General features: G+C 31.0%; 5 protein-coding genes across 9 annotated transcripts; 1 reads left to right on the top strand and 4 right to left on the bottom strand.

The window, feature by feature from the left end:
* Positions 1 to 180: 180 nt before the first annotated feature.
* On the bottom strand, positions 181 to 3,759 carry LOC139085919 (uncharacterized). 4 transcript variants are annotated; one of them, XM_070634125.1, is made up of 7 exons: positions 3,684 to 3,759; positions 3,440 to 3,562; positions 3,209 to 3,378; positions 2,666 to 3,144; positions 2,253 to 2,397; positions 1,979 to 2,178; positions 181 to 1,907 (listed from the first exon to the last, which is right to left on the bottom strand). In XM_070634125.1, exons 2-7 carry the CDS (start codon positions 3,534 to 3,536, stop codon positions 548 to 550), a joined length of 2,451 nt encoding a protein of 816 aa, XP_070490226.1. In that variant the 5' UTR covers positions 3,537 to 3,562; positions 3,684 to 3,759; the 3' UTR covers positions 181 to 547. The 4 variants fall into 4 exon arrangements, with proteins under 4 accessions (XP_070490226.1, XP_070490228.1, XP_070490227.1 ...); XM_070634127.1 differs by having other exon boundaries at positions 181 to 1,904; XM_070634126.1 differs by having other exon boundaries at positions 3,675 to 3,726.
* A 175-nt stretch (positions 3,760 to 3,934) lies between these two features.
* On the bottom strand, positions 3,935 to 4,619 carry LOC139086426 (cuticle protein 21-like). The gene is made up of 4 exons (XM_070634880.1): positions 4,605 to 4,619; positions 4,379 to 4,537; positions 4,079 to 4,206; positions 3,935 to 4,019 (listed from the first exon to the last, which is right to left on the bottom strand). The coding sequence occupies exons 1-4, from the start codon at positions 4,617 to 4,619 to the stop codon at positions 3,935 to 3,937; spliced, it is 387 nt and encodes a 128-aa protein (XP_070490981.1).
* A 1,224-nt stretch (positions 4,620 to 5,843) lies between these two features.
* Positions 5,844 to 7,726, bottom strand: LOC139086360 (probable serine/threonine-protein kinase kinX). Its single transcript, XM_070634785.1, has 3 exons — positions 7,564 to 7,726; positions 7,385 to 7,501; positions 5,844 to 7,319 (listed from the first exon to the last, which is right to left on the bottom strand). Exons 1-3 carry the CDS (start codon positions 7,585 to 7,587, stop codon positions 5,910 to 5,912), a joined length of 1,551 nt encoding a protein of 516 aa, XP_070490886.1. The 5' UTR covers positions 7,588 to 7,726; the 3' UTR covers positions 5,844 to 5,909.
* An 893-nt stretch (positions 7,727 to 8,619) lies between these two features.
* On the top strand, positions 8,620 to 14,582 carry LOC139086384 (nucleolar pre-ribosomal-associated protein 1). Of its 2 annotated transcripts, none has more exons than XM_070634822.1 (4): positions 8,620 to 8,892; positions 8,956 to 9,036; positions 9,111 to 13,527; positions 13,596 to 14,582. In XM_070634822.1, the coding sequence occupies exons 1-4, from the start codon at positions 8,829 to 8,831 to the stop codon at positions 14,551 to 14,553; spliced, it is 5,520 nt and encodes a 1,839-aa protein (XP_070490923.1). In that variant the 5' UTR covers positions 8,620 to 8,828; the 3' UTR covers positions 14,554 to 14,582. The 2 variants fall into 2 exon arrangements, with proteins under 2 accessions (XP_070490923.1, XP_070490922.1); XM_070634821.1 differs by having other exon boundaries at positions 8,953 to 9,036.
* Positions 14,583 to 14,623: 41 nt separating this feature from the next.
* ro (transcription factor rough) lies at positions 14,624 to 18,225 on the bottom strand. The gene is made up of 5 exons (XM_070634879.1): positions 18,002 to 18,225; positions 17,824 to 17,939; positions 15,397 to 15,569; positions 15,274 to 15,335; positions 14,624 to 15,206 (listed from the first exon to the last, which is right to left on the bottom strand). Exons 1-5 carry the CDS (start codon positions 18,223 to 18,225, stop codon positions 15,059 to 15,061), a joined length of 723 nt encoding a protein of 240 aa, XP_070490980.1. The 3' UTR covers positions 14,624 to 15,058.
* Between the last annotated feature and the right edge of the window lie 529 nt (positions 18,226 to 18,754).

The following is an 18,754-nucleotide window of genomic DNA, read 5'->3' as shown; positions in this document are numbered from 1 at the left end:
ATATTGTTTGAATTTATAGACGCACTGATCATATCCAAGCCAATAAAAATGAACTCAATTATCATGCATAAATATTTTTGAAAACAGAGCAGTTTGCCGGTTGCCGAACTTTATATACTTTATATTTATTTTGACGCGTATATTCTGTAAAACAAAAAGAAGAAAAGAGTCGTGTGTAAGTAATTCTTCGCAAGTTTCTCAATACATTTATTGACTTAAATTTTTTAATATGTAATTTTATTTTATTTATTTCTCAAAAAGATTATCGCGGCGGATTCTGAGCTTTTCATGTATAAGAAATATAACAAAATATTGAAATGAACAAGGACTTTTGTAGTAAACTGACTGCTGCTTCTCTCCATTAAAATTTCATGACATGAGTAGAGCAATAGTATGTATGATAAAGGGAGAACTTACATTCTATGTACACAAGATAATACCTTGATAATCAAGACTTATGATTTCATATCTATTTACTTTTTTTGAACTTTATTTAAAAACATTCTTCATTCCTTCACTTCTTTTTACTTCCATTGAATTCTGATGATTATGATTCAATTAGAACTTGCTTCCAAGTATTTGAATGAGGAATCTTCAATAGCTTTACTTTTGTATTGTCGAGTTTTTTGGACAGTATTGATTCGACAATTTTAAGAGCAACGATTTCAACTTGTTGTTGCTTATTTGCAGCACTTTCGACTTCCTCATCCTCCTGTTTTCCAGGTACCGGCTTTAAAACAGGAATACAATCTCTGACTTTTGTCGGCGATGTTCCGCTATGCTTATCAGGTGACTTTTTGCCTTTCTCTCTACTGTCGGATTGATCGAGATATAATTCAGTTACGCGCAATAATTCATTTGTTACGACCCAATGAAGACTTAATAAGTTTTGCAATTCCATCACTCCTTGCATAATCATGTAGTTTGTAGCAGCGCTTTGAGAAACATAAGTCGGTATCAACAGTAATCGCTTCAATTGTTGGCATTGTGATATTGATTCTACAAAACTATTCTTAACATCACAATTTATTAGCTCAAGTTGACACAAGTTCGGCAGTGATTTTGCAATAGAAACTAAAATTTTATTAATGCTGAAATTATTTGAACCTTTCTCAATGCGGAAACGTTGAAGACATTTCAAATAAGTTAAATCTTCTGCAATTTGCTGATCATTTAATTGCTCACAAAATCCTAATTCGAGTGATTCCAATGCTGTCATACTCCGTAGAAAATTATTTTCATTAAATATGCTCGGCAAATTTTCTATTGTAGTCAACGAAAGGTGTCGGACATTGATGAGTGGAAGGATATCAAAATTTTGTAGTGTCAGATTATTGCTATGAACTGTTCGGAGTCTCAATTCCTCTAAACTGGAATCTCTCAACTTTAAGCTCTCAAGATTAATCTTTTCGTCTTTTAGTGACACAGCATTAATAATTTTTAGTGCGGGATTTGACTTGAATAAATTTTCAACAACATTCGACGTACAACGACATAAATCAATGCCTTGTAATTGATCAATCTCTCCAATTTTATCAGAAAATTCACGCCACGATTCTTCCTGATTTCCCATCAAAACTTTTCTTAAATCCAAATGCATAGTTCCGTTGCGTTTTAAAGTTTTGACAAATCCATCCCAATCGTTTACATGCGAATTTTTCATACGAACTGTCTTCCATAATATGCTACTGTTTCCAATCATATTCCACATTCGGCAAACTCGGCTTGCACGCTGTAACTCCTGTACTTTGAGATATTGAAAAGTATGCAATAGAACATCAAATCCAATTGATACATTACGAAGAAAGTTTGAGGAGAAATTGAAAGGTGAAATTTGAACTGTTGCAGCTTCCTGAACAAAGTTATTGGATTGTTTCGCATTTGTATCGGCAGTTTTCTGAACACTTCTGAAAATATACAGAGAAATAAAGGATAGATTTATATTTTTCTCGTTTTCAAAGTTAGTTCATGATCTTACGCGCGATTAATGATCTTTTTAGCATCATTACTGCTTTCGTCAGATTCAAACATGATGAATTTTTTTCCGTTATATGTAACAAGCGTTTGTGGTTGATTTTCAAAATTATGAGGAGGTTTATCTGAGTTGTAAGGCTGTGGTGGCTGATGATGCTTTTTTGGAGTGTTTTGAGCACTTTTGGAAAATTTGAAATTACAATTCTAAAAGAACAAACAAAAACAATTGAAGGCAACTACTTAAATTAAAGTACAAAAGTGATCGCGTCAAATATTACCTCGCATGTGAAAGTTGTGCCATCGATATTCGCGGTTTTGTTAGCACACTCATGGTGATATAGACATAAACAAATTTTGCATTGCAATTGTGGTATTTTCCCTAATGCGGCCAAACAATTTATAGTACATCTCGCGTCACCCGTTCTGATGGACAGAAAATACATAAATTTAGCTCAAATTTTTAAGCATCATCAGCCGAATATAATCACAAAATTTCGCGCTATTCTTAATCAAATTTGTCTAGGGTTGATTCCACGATAATTTCTTTTCCAAAAATTTCGTTTTAAATAATATGATACGACTAACTTTTAGATTCACTTATGTAAATCGTGGAATTGCCCATCGAAGAGCGAAGCGAGTACAAAATGATTTCACTTCACTGGCTTCGAACTCTGCGAATAATAATACTCACTTTGTTTTGGACTTTACTGAGCTGCCTTGCTTCTTAAATGATCCCATTTTTGTTGCGTCTTGACTGTTGTCTCTCGATAAAGATTTGTTAGTTAATTGGTATGGCGATAAAGAACTGTTATTCGAATTATTCGAAATATTACTATTATTATTGTTATTAATGCTCGGTGGAGGCGGACTCGATCCAAAACGCATTTTTGGCTTTGGAATTCGCTTTCCAAGTAACGGCTGCTGATTAGCCTCTCCAATTACTGGATCTACGTTTGATCGGCGAGCATAATTGTAATATTTAGCAGGTCTTATAATTTCATCATCAGGACTAGCTCCAATAGCTTCCTTTACAAGCGTAAAATTATTTATAGTTAGGTCATCGTGAAGATGCGTCTGTATTTCATGTCTTGTTCTTAATTTCTTTCCACTCGGAGTAATGTAATAAACTTCACCTTTCTCTTTACTCATTGACGGCTCAGCACGTAAAACCTTAAATTAGATTGAATAACATTTTATTGGAATGCAAAATCAATAGAATAATCAAGTTTCTCACAAGTTCCCGTTTCCAGCCATATCTAAAAGGCAATTTATAAGCAGGATCTAGTATATCTGTTGAACGATTAGGTAAATGCTTTTTTAATATCGATGATTCAGCATCCGAAGATTCGTCTGTGCATATTTTCTTTATGTTCTGTATCATATGCTGGCTGTCATTTTGTTCAGCTAAAATCAAGACAATTAGATTTAATTTCTTTACTGGATTAAATAATTAAGCATCTTTTACCGATATCGAATCCTAAAAACCCATCTTCATCTTCTGAGCACGACAACGAGCGTTTAATTCCAACATTCCCGTTTCCTTCATTAGAAACGTTCTCCATAATAGCTTGGTAAATTTATTTCTTCGCTGAAAACCGGAAAATCACAAATATTATAATTTATTGACAAATTTACCCAATAACTTCACTATACAATGGATATTAGCTGCATAAACAATACAAAACATTAATTTAACTCACTTAATTTACCTTATTAATTGCAATAAACGTGAAAAGATATTAAAGATCCAGCGCTAAAAAAAAACTCAGCTTCAGAAAAAAATAAGCCATCATTTCAAAATTTAAAAGACCGTTAGAAAAAATAACAATAAATAATTTAGGGCACGTTTTTAATTTGTTTTAACAAGATATTGTTTATTAAATGTAGTACATATTTAACTAGTATACGTCAATATATTGGTAATAGAAACATAAATTTTGGCTTAAGAACATTAACATTTTTACTCATATGTAATTTCTGCATTATATCCATTTTTCCAATCTGCTGTATATTTCACAACTTGTAAACGTCCATCGGGTAAAGCACTGCAATCATAAAAAGTTTAATTTCTAGTTTAAATTAGGCATAAAATTCAATTACTTACACTTTATATTCGCCCTTTGTCACGTCGCCATCAGAATTGGAAGTATGAGCAAAATCCACGTTTTGATTTGTTGTGTCTATTTCATTCACGGCATATTGAAAATCGAAAGGCATTCCTGGTTCGTGAGCCTGTAAATTATAATATATTTGCAATTCAATTGAAATCATGTCATAAATTATAGGTAGTTGGATTTGTTGCTTGGTCCAACACAACAATAAGAGCTGTACAATGAGTGACATGCTGTCTAAAACACATGGTAGCTCAGAAAACGTGGGTTTGAATCACACTCGGAACTCATACCTCATTTGATGCGGGTGGTTTTCCAGGAGCGTTAGGCTTATTTGGTTTATTTCCAGCTGGAGGCTGAGGATAGTCATATCCATTTTCTTCTGGAGGAAGATACAAATTGCTTTTTTGCGCTGAAACTTTTTGCACGATAATCAAGATCCCAAAAAGCATCTAAAAGATAGAATCAAAATTTACACATCACTTAATCTACATCACTTTGGGATAGAATCAAACTTACAAACAATTTGAACATTTTTAATTATCTTGATATGAAAGCAATGCGGAAAATATAGTCAGTCTGATCTGTTTTTCTCGAAGATTTACACTTGAATGGATGTCTTCTTGAAGAACACTCATCTTCTTATATACAATACATAGCCTACCTAACATTAATAAAATATACAATCAATGCAATATTCGCGAATGAATGCAGCAGCAACAGCAGAGTGTATTGCATTTCAATGAAAAAATAAAAATGTAGAATTTAATAATAGTTAGTTGTAATAATGTAGCATTCTTCTAAATGAAATGAAATGAAATGTGAAAGGAAAAACAAAAGAAGGCCCTGCAAAAAAAGCTGAAAAATCAAATTGCTTCATATCAGAAGAGCAAATTTCGTAAATTTATTCAAGCAAGAAAGATTTTACAAGTAGCAAGATTCTTATAAGGCTTAACAAGAACACATGGTAGGGTTTAGAAAATCGAAGGTCAATAACAAAGAAGAACTGTCATGTTATTGTAGCATATATAATATGCATAAAAATCAAAACGGTAGAGAATTAAAATTGTGTAATTCATCTTGAATTGTAATAAAAGTTCAATTCATGTTTCGACTCGAGTTACTGTGGGTTTCATAACGTACATGCTTTAATATAAATTAAGGTTTGTTTAAGATCTTTAAAATGTGATATTGATTTTTCTGTAAGAATTTATAAAATGATGACATTATAAAAAAAAGAAATCAATAAATGTATTATACATAAACTCTTTAGCTTTAAAGATCACAGCTCTAATAATCGGTCGAAGATGAATAGATGTTCCCGAACAAAGTTGCTGCAACTTTTAACTGTCAAAAAGGTATTTGAATTTTCTGTAAACAATAAAACTAACATTACGAAAGAAATTTTTCAAATTTTGATTTGGAAAGTTTTCTACTTTCAAGTGATTTCTGTTAGTTCAGATGCATTGTAAATGATATATACCCTAATATAACTACCTAAAGCAATACATCAATAGATATATCGGTAAAAAAATTTAAAATTTAATTTTAAAAATTTTACTGTTTATATTAGTATGCGAAATTTCGTATGATCAAGTATGCTTTGTAAAAGAAAATCTTTACCAACATCTGGGATCGATCGTCAACATCAAGAAAAGCAACAAAAAAAGTTTCGAATGCTTAAGACAATTTAAATCAATTTATTAAAACAATTTAACATAGATGATTATAAATTAAAATTATTAACATTATGGAAATGGCAGGTAGTAAGTATCATTATTGCACATTGATTACTCTTATTTACTAAACATATTTGCTAAACAGCTAATGGATATTTTGGTAGGAAACGTCTGCATGAAAACCAGAATCATCAGCAAAATATTTTGTAGTTTGAACCCTTCCATCGGGAAGTAAAATTGAGTATTCTCCTTTTATCTCTTTATTATTTTTCGATTGAGTATGTCCAAAATTATTACCTGATTTGTAGTCTGAAACGTGATAACCGAAAGCATAGTTTTTGTCTTCATGGTAATCCATAGATTTTTTTGAAAAACCGTCATCATATTCCATATAACTTGTTGGATAAATTTGCTCATCATATTTACTTTCATTGAAATCTTCTGTTATTGGAATCGATTCTCGTATAATTTCTTTGGTTTCTTTTTCTTGTGAAGGGCTTTCATATATGACTGGACTTGACAATTTTTGTTCATTTTCATTTGAATAGTAATAAATTGATTTTTTTGCTGGATATTCCTGAATAGGTTCTTTTTCAATTTTTGGCATGGGATTTTCCTTGATGGGAGTTACGTAATTTGCATAAGATTGTGGTTTTTCTGGCATGTAGGGTTTAACTTCATGCTTAACAAATGATTGATATTTTGCAAATGTATTTTTAGAAACTGGTAAAAATGGTGCCTCAGTTACTACATCTTCCTTTTGGAATTTTTGAGTTTTTATTGTACTATAATAATCTGAGAGTCCTTTAGATGGAGTTTCCTTCATTGGCGAAATGTATTTCGATAGTGATACTGGCACTTTTATAATTCGGTCTCCATAAAAAAACTTCAAATAATCTCCATCACTAGCTTTTCCTTTTAATATTGCATCACTAATTGTACTTTCAATTACTTTTTGTATCTTTGATGGTAATTCTTCGAATGAAACGTGTTTGATGCGGGAAGTAGATGATAATGGATGTGTAATTTTAATTTTTCGTGTTGTATCGCTTGATGTGGAATCAGTAGCGCTCACCTCCCTTTTTATTTTCTTTTCGCCTTTTGATTGTTTATCTTCGTTAGCAGAAGCCTTTGATGAAACAGCAATGATAGCATCAGATAAAACGAATTTTAAGAATTCTTTAGGCTGTACAAACTTTTCCTTCATAAATTGTTTTTCTTTTCTATTTTCAACATTTGTTTTATTGCCAGCTGCTGATCTTTTAACTCGCAATTTTCTACTGTTCTTCAACTGTTCATATTCTTCACTGTATTTTGCATCTTCAAGTTCAAATTTCACTAATTGCGATGGTAAAGTAAAATTTTTTGGAACATGATTTTTCTTTTCACTTCTTTTCTTCTTGTTTGGTTCTAATACTGTAAGTGTTGAATTGTTTGTTGAGTTTTTCTTAACCTTCTTAATCCGACCTGATGCTCGCTTGTAAACCATATGCTTTCTTGACTCTTCTGCATTAGGATTGCCTCCAAAAGATGACAAATATGACATTAATTTATCCTAAGTAGATATAAACACACAAGTTAAGAAAAGCGCGGGAAATTCTATCTTTAGCTATAAAATACCTCGTCTATGAACCTAATAAAAGATCTTCGATTGGAGCTTAATTGATGATTTACGTTACTATCTCTTTCATAGTTAGCACACTTCGAATAATTAACTATCAACATAAGGCCACTAAACTGTTGTGATATAAGAAAACATTATTTTATTCATCTTAGTAATCATTTATTATGCTACTCACAATAAGAAATATATTTGAAGTCATTGTGTTTTTAAAATAAGAAATATATTGCACTTTAATTTCACTTTTGATAACTGTTTACTTTATCACATTCACTATCCGTCTGAGCAGTGTTGCAATAATGCTTGAAAATTTAAAATAAAAGAAAAACAATTCACGCTTCCTCATTGAAATAGTGCGTGGCAAATCTTGTGGAGATGAAAAAGAATGTTCAAGTAAAAAAACTAGTTTTCCATACTTTCTCTGAATATGGAGGAAAATGTCTGTGATATGCGGTAATCGATTGAGTCATAAGCATTAAGAAGTGGAAATGGGAAATACATTTTTAATTGTACATTTGTCTGCAAATGTCATCAAATGTAATTTTATGGGGTCGCTCATTAATTATGTTAACTTTTTAGGGGGGAGATGCTTTCGATTTTTGAGAGGTGGTGGTGGTTTTGGGGTTTGACCCCAAAATCCTCTTCTTGAATACGACCCTGAATGATCGACAGCATTATTTTTCAATGGAACAGAGCTATCAAACTTAATTTTGCATGTGCTTTTGATCAATATTATTGGATATGCACCGCAAACTAGTTCCATAAAATGTTGATCTTGCTATATTATTAGCTTACTACACAAATATTATGCAATTCAAAAAGAAAAGGAAATTGACATTCTTCCGTAGAGCAGTCTTGAAAATGGCACAAAATCAAATGCGCATGTATCTATGTAATTAATTTCAATAAACCTGAGCAAGACACATAGCAATTCATTCATAAATTATTGAAATTTTATGTGAATAGCTAATAAATGTAATTCAAGCCATCTGAACTTTACGTACGTCATTAGGGAAAATGTATTCCAAATATTGAATTTAATTAATTCATCTAGCAACTCATGTTTCTTTTTAAGGCTATTATTTGTTTAAATTCAATGTTATTACCTTTATTAAGTTAATATTATAAATTGACATACTGTGACATACATTCACCTATATTTAAAATTTTGTCAAATGTCTAACGTATTTTGAAATTTCAAAATAGTAGTTTTCTCTTGGATTTTCAAAAAAGAAACAAATTAATTCGGCAATTTATTTAAAATAATTAAATAAGTGAATTTGTATGGAAATAATTGATTTATAAGCATTCATACTAGTTATAAAGCCTTAAGTGATCTATTAAAATCGGAAATAGAAACTGTCGGTTCGTCTTTTACTAAGAAAAATATTTTTAATAAATATTGCCATACACGTGTTTTTGTTTTGATAAATAAGTGCCAAAATGAAACGAAAATTAAGCAGTCAAGATGAAGAGGAGGATGACAAGAAGGCAAAGATTGAAAATGGTAAGTTCTAGCATTATTTCTGTTAAATGTTAATATTAATATGTACTCATTTGAAATCAGCAGCAGGAGCGGAAGTGAAAATGAAGGAATTTGATGTTAAACAGTTCAGACAAAAGTTGAAGAAATCTGGAAATTTTTTTGATGGTAAATACTGTTATATACTTGCTTTCTCATATTTTCTAAAATTAATACATGTTCTTTTCTCGTTATCTCTATAGATCTGAAACTGTTTATTAATATTGCAACTAAAACTCAAGACATTGTTTTTGACTTTATAAACGGCGGTGGCAAGCCATTAGAAGTTGTGGAAACAATAAAAAGTCATGAAGAATCGAGCTTGGAAATACTCTCAAACTTGTATACTATGCTAAATTTTATCATTAAAGCTATCATGAACGATGATAATCAACGTCCCGAGTCAACTGTGCAATCATTAAAATATCTTGTGAATAAGAATAATAAATCTATAATGAAGATGTTATCGTCATCAAATGTTGCTGATAAAATAACTATGCTGAACATTTTAACAATTGCAGTAAAAATTGACAGAGAACTCGGTCATGATATTTTAAAGAATATCACAATATTCTCAAAAGTGAATGAAAAAAGTGATCTCGCAATTTTTGAAGAGGAAGTAAAATCAAAACGAAAGAAAACTGTATCTACTGTGACTGTTAGAGAATCTTTCGTCAACTTTTTTATGAGCTTCTTACTTCGTGAAACGGATGCCATAATGTGCAAGAAGATTTTGCAAAAGCATGCACTATTTGAATTTTTCCTTCAAAACCTATATCATGATGGATACGAAACAATTAAAGACGTCTTAAGTTGCCTTACGAAAAGTGTTTTAATATCAACTTCATTCAGTAAGCCAGAGAAATTGAAAATTTTTACTGATGAATCAATCAAGCATCTTTTAAAACTTTACGAATGGAAAGGATCTGATGATGAAAAAGATAATGTTGTAAATCTAGCACACCATTTCTTGATATTGTTGCTTACAAATAGAAAATATGGAATAGCATTTAAAGGAATAACTGAACATCGTCAAAACTTGAGACAACTTCATATTTTGGGAATTTTCAAGAATGTTTGGATGCATGAATATCCTTCATTACTTACGATTGAGATGGTTAAATCATGTCCTGATCTAATGCAAAATTTATTGCATCGTTTAGTTATTGGCTTAGCTCCAAAAGTAACTACGAATTGGTTCATGTGTGCAAATTTTACAAAAAAATTAATTTCTGAGATCGATCCCTCGGCAATGATGAAACTAATCGCTCCGTTGGAACCAAAAAAGATTTCCAACAACATTATACGGTTTTCAATGTCACAGTTTATTCTTCAGCATATGAGTGAAAATGCTCTTATTCAACAAGACAACTTAGAAATCCGAGAAATATCCGCGGACTTATTACTTTTGATGCTTAAGCAATGCTGTAAATATTTGAGTGAGCTGAGTAAAATTGACACATTAAAAGATTTTGAGAAACACAGAATACGATTTGATTTAATCAATCATTTATTTACATTCTTTCCTCACATCGATATCATTTTGAATTCATTATATCGAAGCATCGTGATTTGTAAACGCAGTCAGTCTGACAGGAACAGAGCACTTGTGAAATCACAATTGAAGAATACGCTGGATATTTTATTGCTACTTATTGAAAGCTTTCCATCAACTATTGAAAAGATTCCTTCAGTTGTTGATTATTTGGAAACATTGAGACAAGTTTACGAATATCAATTATCAGCTACAGATGAAACCAATAAGAATGAAAACATCGAAATTGAAATGAAAATTGTTAAGATTATTTTGGCTCTTCAACCAAACATTCTTTCTTTAGAAACCGAAATGTTTACTAGAATCTTCACGATCATGGTTCAAGTTTATTGCTGTAGTACAAATGAGGCTTATAGAAAAGAATCGAGGACTTTATTGTTTAAGATTATCAAAAACATATCACTTTTTTCGTCCGCCAGTGATTTGGAAATATCGATTTGGCTGGAAGCTCTCCGAATCATACCACAAGGAATTTTGGAGGAAACTATCAATACTTTCATTAAAGTCTTAAAATCCAATCAAAATACAGTCGAAGTGAACTTTAAATGGGATTCAGGAACAGTTTCAACATACGACATAAATTTATTTGATTCGATAAATAATAGTGAACGTTCTGATGATAGTGTTGTGAACTATAGTTGCCAATTAAGTAATGCTTTACCAATATTACTTACGTTTAAACCTGAAAAACTTAACAGAATCATTGAATTTGTTGAAGTGTTGATTCTATTGCTTTATCATTCATTTCCGGAGATGAAAAAGTCATTTATAACTCTACTAAAACGAGAAAATTTGGAACTAAACACTAAAATTGTCAATTACATCAAAAAGAAAAGTCTGACCACATTTGACGACATTTTAGTTGGATGTAGTTCCTCAGTTTATAAGGAATTTCAAAATTCCATCGTTAATGATTGCGAGTTTCAAGGCGTTTCAAGTGCTGATGGTGAATCGTTACAACTATTAATCTTGCAAACAGTTTTCTGTGGATTAAAGCTTTCTCATAGTGATTCATTAACGGATGAAAAAGTGATTGAATTAACAAAATATATCAAATGTTTTTACAATAAGATTCTTGAACTTGAAGCTGATCATAAGAATAAATTGCTACTAAAGGATGATAATAAACCAGTTGGAAAGACTGCCAATAAAATATATGATTATGATATGCAGTTAATATCGTCAAGTTTAGTTAGCTACATTTTCGAACACAATTCAATTCTCCTGAATGATTTCAACATTATTGAGATGAATCAAATTACAAAATTAATCGAAAGTCTTCTTTCTGTATTCAACACAAGTGATAATTTTGCTCAGAAGCTTGAGAAATATTGCTTGAAAATCGTTACACAATTGAAGAATACTACAATTACCGAATCAACCTTAAATGTCATTGAAATGTTTCCATTTGGAAGTGATCAATATCATGATTTGATGACTTTATTAATGAATAAGCCTATAGATGAGAAATCAATAAGAGCAATCAAATTGTGTATCGATAAAATTACACAATTGAAGGAAACACCGCTATCGACCACACAAATTCAACAATTGGAGAAAATTTATGTTAATTCAGTTCTTAATACGACCCTTGATTTAAATCAGTTTGATGAAAGCTTAAAAAATTATCTTTTAACTTTCCCTCACAGCATGGAAGATATGTCATGTGAAATTTTTAAAATCGTATTTCAAGATGATGTGTCATTAACGAAAACTTTCTTGCAATTGGTAGTTTTGCTATTTAGTCGCAAAAATGAATGGAATGAGCTTTTCATCAAGGATGCCATGAAAGTTAAGAAAGAATATTTATATCCACTTCTTCACATTGCTTTCAAGAAAAACATCGTTAGTGATAATATGCTTAAGCCTCTCTATGCTGAATTCAAATCTGGTATCGTAAGAGCTATCGAAAAACCAAATAAAGCTGCACAAATTTATCGTGAAAATGTTGAATCATCGATACAACTTATAAAGTTTGCAATGCCACAAAATGAGTGTCGAGATATAACAACAAAGAAATTTAAATTTGAATCAAGTGCTATCTTTCAAGCTAAGATGTTACATGCTATATTTACAAAAGCCCTTGAAGCTGAACAAAACGATACAGTTTTCTACAATTTTATTAGTCTTTGGATTCAACTTTTTGGATTATCTGATAGTAAGGATCATGGAGACTATCTTGATATAATGACAAAATGGATTGAGTATGTTCCAACAACTGAGGATGAACGAATTCAAGTGAATGATGAAAACTGGAATAAGTTTTACAAAACTTGCTTAAAAAATGGATTAAAATCTATTGAGCATTCACAAATGTTGGTCATTTTGGGAAAAGTTATTGCTACTATCAATGTGGAACCGAAGGAAATCGTTACTATTTTCGACATGATATTTTCCCATTCAAATTTCTTCAAACTTGCTTTCAACATGAAATCACTTACTCGTAATTGGAAACGTAATTTATTTTACCTCATTAATGTCTTAGCACAGAAAAATCCGGAAATAGCACACGAAAAACACATCCCAATATACTTATCATCATATCAAGCCACAATGTCATCTTGTGATCAATTGATTTTGAATTTACTCCGATTTTACGAGATTCGATGTGGAATTGATCTTCACGAATATAATCCGCTTTTGTTCGGACAAGCAGCTTTAACTCATTTTACATCTCATGAGCACAACGAATTGAAATTTATCAAAAATACTTCACTTGATAAAATGGATGGCGTCTTCTTCAAACTCCTAAGCCTTTTTGAGAAGTCACTTATCGAGAATACATTAAATAATTATCCAATTAAGAGACAATTGGCCGGAGTTGATATAAAGGATATGAATCACCTTCTCAATAATGATGGTGATGACAACATTTACGATCCAGGATATTTCCTTCCATTATTTGAAATGATCCTTACAGGTTCATCTTTCAAATTTTTATCAGTTGCGGTCAAAAATGAGTTGATTTCTCTTATACCACCTGCACTATCCTGTGAAGATGAAAATATGAGACTACTTGCTGCTCACATTCTTTTAAAATGTCGTGAAAACACCGAAGCAAAGAAGTAAGTTATTATTTTATTTTTATCCATGACAATTTGACTGACTTTATACTTATTTACATTATCTACAGAAAAACAAAAGGAATTTGGATACGATATTATGATTCAATGCAAAAGGGTATAGCGGATGTAAAAGAAGGCACGCAATCTGAAAATAAAGATGAAAAGCATTTTCCACGTCCAGCGTCGATATCAACACGCATGTTGGCTGAATTTTCCAGAATAATTCCAAACAAGCTTCATCCAATTTATAATACTGTGTCAAATTATTTAATCATAAAAGATAAATTTGAGTTCTCCACTATTCCTGAGCTGCTGGTACTTTTTCACAGCAGTGAGGTTCAACATGAAGAAACTAGATTGTTTATTCTCAATATGATCAATAATGGAATTAATGATGGTTTAGACTTTAAAATCTTAAACAATACACCATTCTTAAAGATGATTTTATCATGCTATAAATGTCCTTTATCAAGCCGAAAGATTGACTTATTAATTCTTAAGATTGTTGATAAGCTTGTAATTAAATGTGACAAGACGCAGTATTTAATCGATAAATATGGACTTGGACTGTGGATTTTCCAAACATCTGTAAACGTTGAAGCTTTTGAATATGATATTATTGAAGTGATTGTCTCACTGATTTATCATGTTTTCCATTCAAGCAAAGAAAATGAACACATGCTGAAAATATTGAGAGAATCCACATTGACACTGCTGAAAAAGTTTACCAAAACCAAATTATCAATCAATTCATTTTTGCATGTGCTGAAGGTCATTAATGAAATGAAAGATTTTAAATTTGTGAGTAAGGATGACTGTATTATAATCCAGGAAATAGCTAGTGTTTTTATCCCAACTGAATTTATGCAACAATTAATGTACATCCAGAACTATAGCAAAGCTTGTAAATATCTTGAAGCAACTGATTTGTATACAAAATCAATTACTGCTGATCAATCTACGATAGATGTTATTGCTCAAGTTAGAGAATTTATGATTAATTATTACAATACAAATAACTCTTAAACTAGAATTGAGAACTTATTGAAATACAGTTACAGAAATAAAAACTTTTTAATTTTAAATGATATGTGTATCTAATCTTGTAATTAACATCTTTATTTGCCTATTCTTAGGTTCCTTAATCAAAATTTTAAAAACTTTTTCTTTTTTCGAAATTAATAATTTTATTTCCAATCCCCCAAAAAATAGGTAAAATGCACAAGTCTTTCTTCTTTTTAATTATTTTCATTATTCTGTCTAGTTATTATCATTACTTCCGAAGAACTTTTCCTTCATTGCGTGCATATCTTACAATACAACAATTTTCCTTCAATTATAAAGGTTTTGTGAGATATTGTATTGTTAGAAAATTATACACGAGTCGCGAGTAAGGGAACGGACAATAGAGTCTTCATGAGAAATCATCATTACAATCTCCTTTCCTCAAATAACAATTTTACTTTCTTTCTTATCCTTCTTCATTTTAATTATTGTCTTTTTTGTAGAACATAAGTATAATGGAAAATTACTAAGTTGTTGTTGAAGATTGGAATTGTGAAAATGTAGAGTCTGGAAGTAATTGAAAATTGCTTTGATTTTGAATTGGCTGACTAAAAGCAGTACACGGTTGCGAATAAGTCAGGCTAAACGGAATGAGAGTAGACGCCGCCAAGTTTCTTTGATTAATAAGAAAATAAGGATGATTAATCATATGCTTATGGATATAGTTATAGTCTTATTTACCTGTATTGCTGATCTATTTGAGCTTTTTCAATCCTTTTTTCCTTAGCTCGTCTATTTTGATACTAAAAGATGTGGAATTAAAAAGTAATATATGCAGGCATACCAAGTTAATTAAGAACTTACCCATATTTTTATCTGCGTTTCAGATAATTTAAGACTTTCAGCTAGTTCAAATCGTCTACCACGAGATATATATTCATTTCTGTTAAATTCCACTTCTAATCTCAGTGTCTGATCACTACTAAATGTTGTCCGTTGTCTTCGTTGCTTTCCTTCCTTTTTCCGACGCCTTGCAACTACATAATAATTCACAAAAAATTAAATTCAATTTGATAATTGTGCATTGATATGGAAAAAATTCTCACAACCTAATTACTCTATATAGTACTCATCATGAAAAATGATATTCATTTAGGTATTATACTTGAAAATTTAATTAAAAAATACAGATTCTCACTAATATGCCATATGCGACAAGTTCTATATCAATTTCATAAATGTCATGATTATTTATACTTTCATATTTAAAGAGGATGTTTTAGGGCTAAAAGGATGTCCTGTTGTTATTTTTTGAAGTAACATAAATCACATATATGCACGACACTAAACGTTCATATTAAGATATCATTTATCGCATAATACTTTCCAACCACACATATTTAACTACATGATTGCTGTTTGCGTCCCTAAAAATTAAAACTCAAATACCTTCCACTATTATTCATGCCTTATTTTTTATTGTCTCCTTTAACAAAAATATTTTGAGAATTATAATTTTTATTTGAAGTATTATTCAAGTGTTTAAATCATTTGTGTGAAAACAAACATGTGTTTTCATTCCTTTTCAATTGGAATCTCCCTTTTCTATTTATTATCATTTACCGTACATTTAATAAGCTGTTGATTTCATCTCAATTTAGAAGACAAACATGAAAATTGCTTTTTAAAACCATTCAGTGATGTTTCATTCAACATCTATATCATTTTATTAAATGAGTGACAAATTACCTTAATGTCTTTATATTACTTTGTGGTTAGACATTTTTTCCCTTTCATTTAATTCAATTAACTGCATATTTAAGGTTTCATGAAGCAGAGATTTTTTGGTATTTTTTATACTGATATATCAATTTTCGCCTTCCGTTAATAATTTTATATCATCTTCCGCATGTTTTGCACTTGAAGTTATTTTCTTTAGCTTGTGAATTTATTAGCTTGACGTCAATTTGGATTTTGTATGAAAAAAGTCAACTCGACTCCATATAAAATTCTAATTCTGACTAAGACGTTGACCAAATGTCAAGTGTTTACCTTCTAGTGGTTTTCCGCTGACGACTGAGTTGTGTGCCGGGATAAGTGCGTTAAAGGATAAAGTAAAATACTATCCAAACCACCTGAACAGAAGGGTAGCCTATCCTACCCCACAATCAGATTAGAGATGGTTAGGTTTACAACACGAAATCATCTTGTATTTATAATTACGACCCAACCCATCAAAAACAAAGGAAATGCAAGCCTGCGGTTCATGAACCCTAGTTTAAACTCTTAAGAATTGGCAGACTCATAGTTCTTCTTAAAAAGCAAACGTAAAAAGAAAACGGACTCTAACTAATCCATTAATTAGTTACCGAACAAAGCATCATGATAACTGCCTGATCACCAACTGACCACTGAGTTTTAGATATCTAATTGAAATTCACATATAGTAGTGCAATGTTGTTTTAACTGTGTACCGCGGCAAACTAGTGTGCCGTCGAAATCGTTTATAAATATCGTGAACCGCATGCTTTGGTTTCGGTTGTGGCTTACCACTAAGATTTGACAACACCATAGTCCCGAGACGGCTTTAAAATACGCACAGTAAATGTATAATATCCTTTAATTTGTAAATATGCGTAACATTATATTAATTTATGCTACTCAAGAATATCGCTCTAATGTATAAATGAGTAGTTCTTTATTTTTGCGATCAATTTACATGTCAAAACAAGTCATGCGGAAATGTGGATGAATAATAACTATGATTCTTTGATTTGTTTTTGAAGTGCAAAATATGAATAGAAAAAATGGCTTCCGTTCTTAGCCAGAAAGTGGATGTAAAAAGTCATGAGCATTTCAAGACACTTGTGAGTTTTCCCTTCGGGACTGTTCACTTATTACGTTTAAAGCGTGAGTTATGTCTGAGGTTGTGTGACAATTGGCATCTTTTTGCTTTGAGACAGAAGAGATAGAAGGATGAAGAATTAGAATTTTTGATGTTTACTGGTCCTTAAAGACACATGGCATACTAGAGGCGAAAAATTCGAATTCAACTATTCTGACTCCAGACTAGAGTTAGGCCGGCTTGAGTATGGTACGGTACAGTATAGACAAACCACTGTGCCAATATAATGGTGCACTAATTATAGTAAGGTGTTACATCAATGCCGTACCGTATCCATACCGAAGAAATCGACCCAAAAGCTTGAAGTCTACTCGACACTTTTATAAAGAGTCAAGTAGCCCCGAATCGACTTCAAGCACTAAGTTAATAATTAAAGGTTTACTTACGAAATGCAGCAAAATGACTATGAGGATCTGTTGAAAATAATGGCAATCTTATTGCAGCAAAATGCGTAGGTAAAATAGTTGATGACACAAAATTATTTGGAGCTTTTATGCTAGGCCTATATTGAACATATTTAATTTTAATATTTTATCACTAATTAATTTATGCTGTATAATCAACCTTTCAACATTAATATCACTAGATGAACTTCCACTTGACTCTGAAGGTGAATGAATTGCATCTCTATTTATTAAACTTTCTGATTCTAATTTTTCCTCATGATCACTAGATTTTTCTAAATTTCCATATAGCTTCTCAAAGAAGCTTGTATGATGAGTTCGACTATGACTTTTTTCATTCTCTTGAGAATTCACTTGAACGCAGATTTTATCTTTTATTGACATCACTATGGAATCTCTTTTTAAACCGTCACACCTCTCCGAATGTTTAATAACAACTGCGGAGGTAATCACTCAAACTGACCAAAAAAATAAAAAAAAAAAAAAACAGAGGATTTTTTTTCACATCCTAACAAAAAATAATAACAGAGAAAATTGAGGGGTAAGTACGAAAAATTTTAAGTGATTCTGCAACAACAATACACAGCTCACATACATACATACACAATCAGAGTTAAAATGCCTCAAATATCAATAACAATTATTATGTAGACATAATGAAAGATAATGCGATTAAAATCATACAATAAGGAACTTCTTATGAAAAATTCAAATTTGATTCAATATTAAAGTGACAATTTTTATTTCAATTAGTGTTCCTTACATTTAGCCTTAAATTAGTAGTGATATTGGCATAGGCAATGCTAATATTTTAATATTGTAATAATGGTTAAACTAATAATAATCGTAATTGGAACTTTACAATGCATACAACGAACGTAATTATGGGTATGGGAATTAAAAGCTTTGTTCC

This window comes from Chironomus tepperi, unplaced genomic scaffold (genome assembly GCF_022539635.2).
Source record: "Chironomus tepperi strain 1889 unplaced genomic scaffold, CSIRO-AGI_Ctep_v1 contig_85, whole genome shotgun sequence".
NCBI lineage: Eukaryota > Metazoa > Arthropoda > Insecta > Diptera > Chironomidae > Chironomus > Chironomus tepperi.
This window is presented reverse-complemented; position numbering and strand designations above follow the sequence as displayed.

What these genes read in the sequence shown, in the direction of transcription:
- LOC139085919 (XM_070634125.1), bottom strand. Translation starts at nt 3,536, where the DNA reads ATGGAGAACGTTTCTAATGAAGGAAACGGGAATGTTGGAATTAAACGC. An exon ending in TCAGTAAAGTCCAAAACAAA is followed by an intron (nt 2,398 to 2,665) that starts GTGAGTATTATT and finishes TCTGTCCATCAG; the next exon opens with AACGGGTGACGCGAGATGTA. An exon ending in GCACAACTTTCACATGCGAG is followed by an intron (nt 2,179 to 2,252) that starts GTAATATTTGAC and finishes TTGTTCTTTTAG; the next exon opens with AATTGTAATTTCAAATTTTC.
- LOC139086426 (XM_070634880.1), bottom strand. An exon ending in AACCACCCGCATCAAATGAG is followed by an intron (nt 4,207 to 4,378) that starts GTATGAGTTCCG and finishes TATAATTTACAG; the next exon opens with GCTCACGAACCAGGAATGCC. An exon ending in ACAAAGGGCGAATATAAAGT is followed by an intron (nt 4,020 to 4,078) that starts GTAAGTAATTGA and finishes TTATGATTGCAG; the next exon opens with TGCTTTACCCGATGGACGTT.
- LOC139086360 (XM_070634785.1), bottom strand. Translation starts at nt 7,587, where the DNA reads ATGACTTCAAATATATTTCTTATT. An exon ending in CTTCAAATATATTTCTTATT is followed by an intron (nt 7,502 to 7,563) that starts GTGAGTAGCATA and finishes ATATCACAACAG; the next exon opens with TTTAGTGGCCTTATGTTGAT. An exon ending in TTATTAGGTTCATAGACGAG is followed by an intron (nt 7,320 to 7,384) that starts GTATTTTATAGC and finishes ATATCTACTTAG; the next exon opens with GATAAATTAATGTCATATTT.
- LOC139086384 (XM_070634821.1), top strand. Translation starts at nt 8,829, where the DNA reads ATGAAACGAAAATTAAGCAGTCAAGATGAAGAGGAGGATGACAAGAAG. An exon ending in GAAGGCAAAGATTGAAAATG is followed by an intron (nt 8,893 to 8,952) that starts GTAAGTTCTAGC and finishes ATTTGAAATCAG; the next exon opens with CAGCAGGAGCGGAAGTGAAA. An exon ending in GAAAACACCGAAGCAAAGAA is followed by an intron (nt 13,528 to 13,595) that starts GTAAGTTATTAT and finishes CATTATCTACAG; the next exon opens with AAAAACAAAAGGAATTTGGA.
- ro (XM_070634879.1), bottom strand. Translation starts at nt 18,225, where the DNA reads ATGTCAATAAAAGATAAAATCTGCGTTCAAGTGAATTCTCAAGAGAAT. An exon ending in AGTGATATTAATGTTGAAAG is followed by an intron (nt 17,940 to 18,001) that starts GTTGATTATACA and finishes TGTTCAATATAG; the next exon opens with GCCTAGCATAAAAGCTCCAA. An exon ending in TAGTCATTTTGCTGCATTTC is followed by an intron (nt 15,570 to 17,823) that starts GTAAGTAAACCT and finishes ATTATTATGTAG; the next exon opens with TTGCAAGGCGTCGGAAAAAG.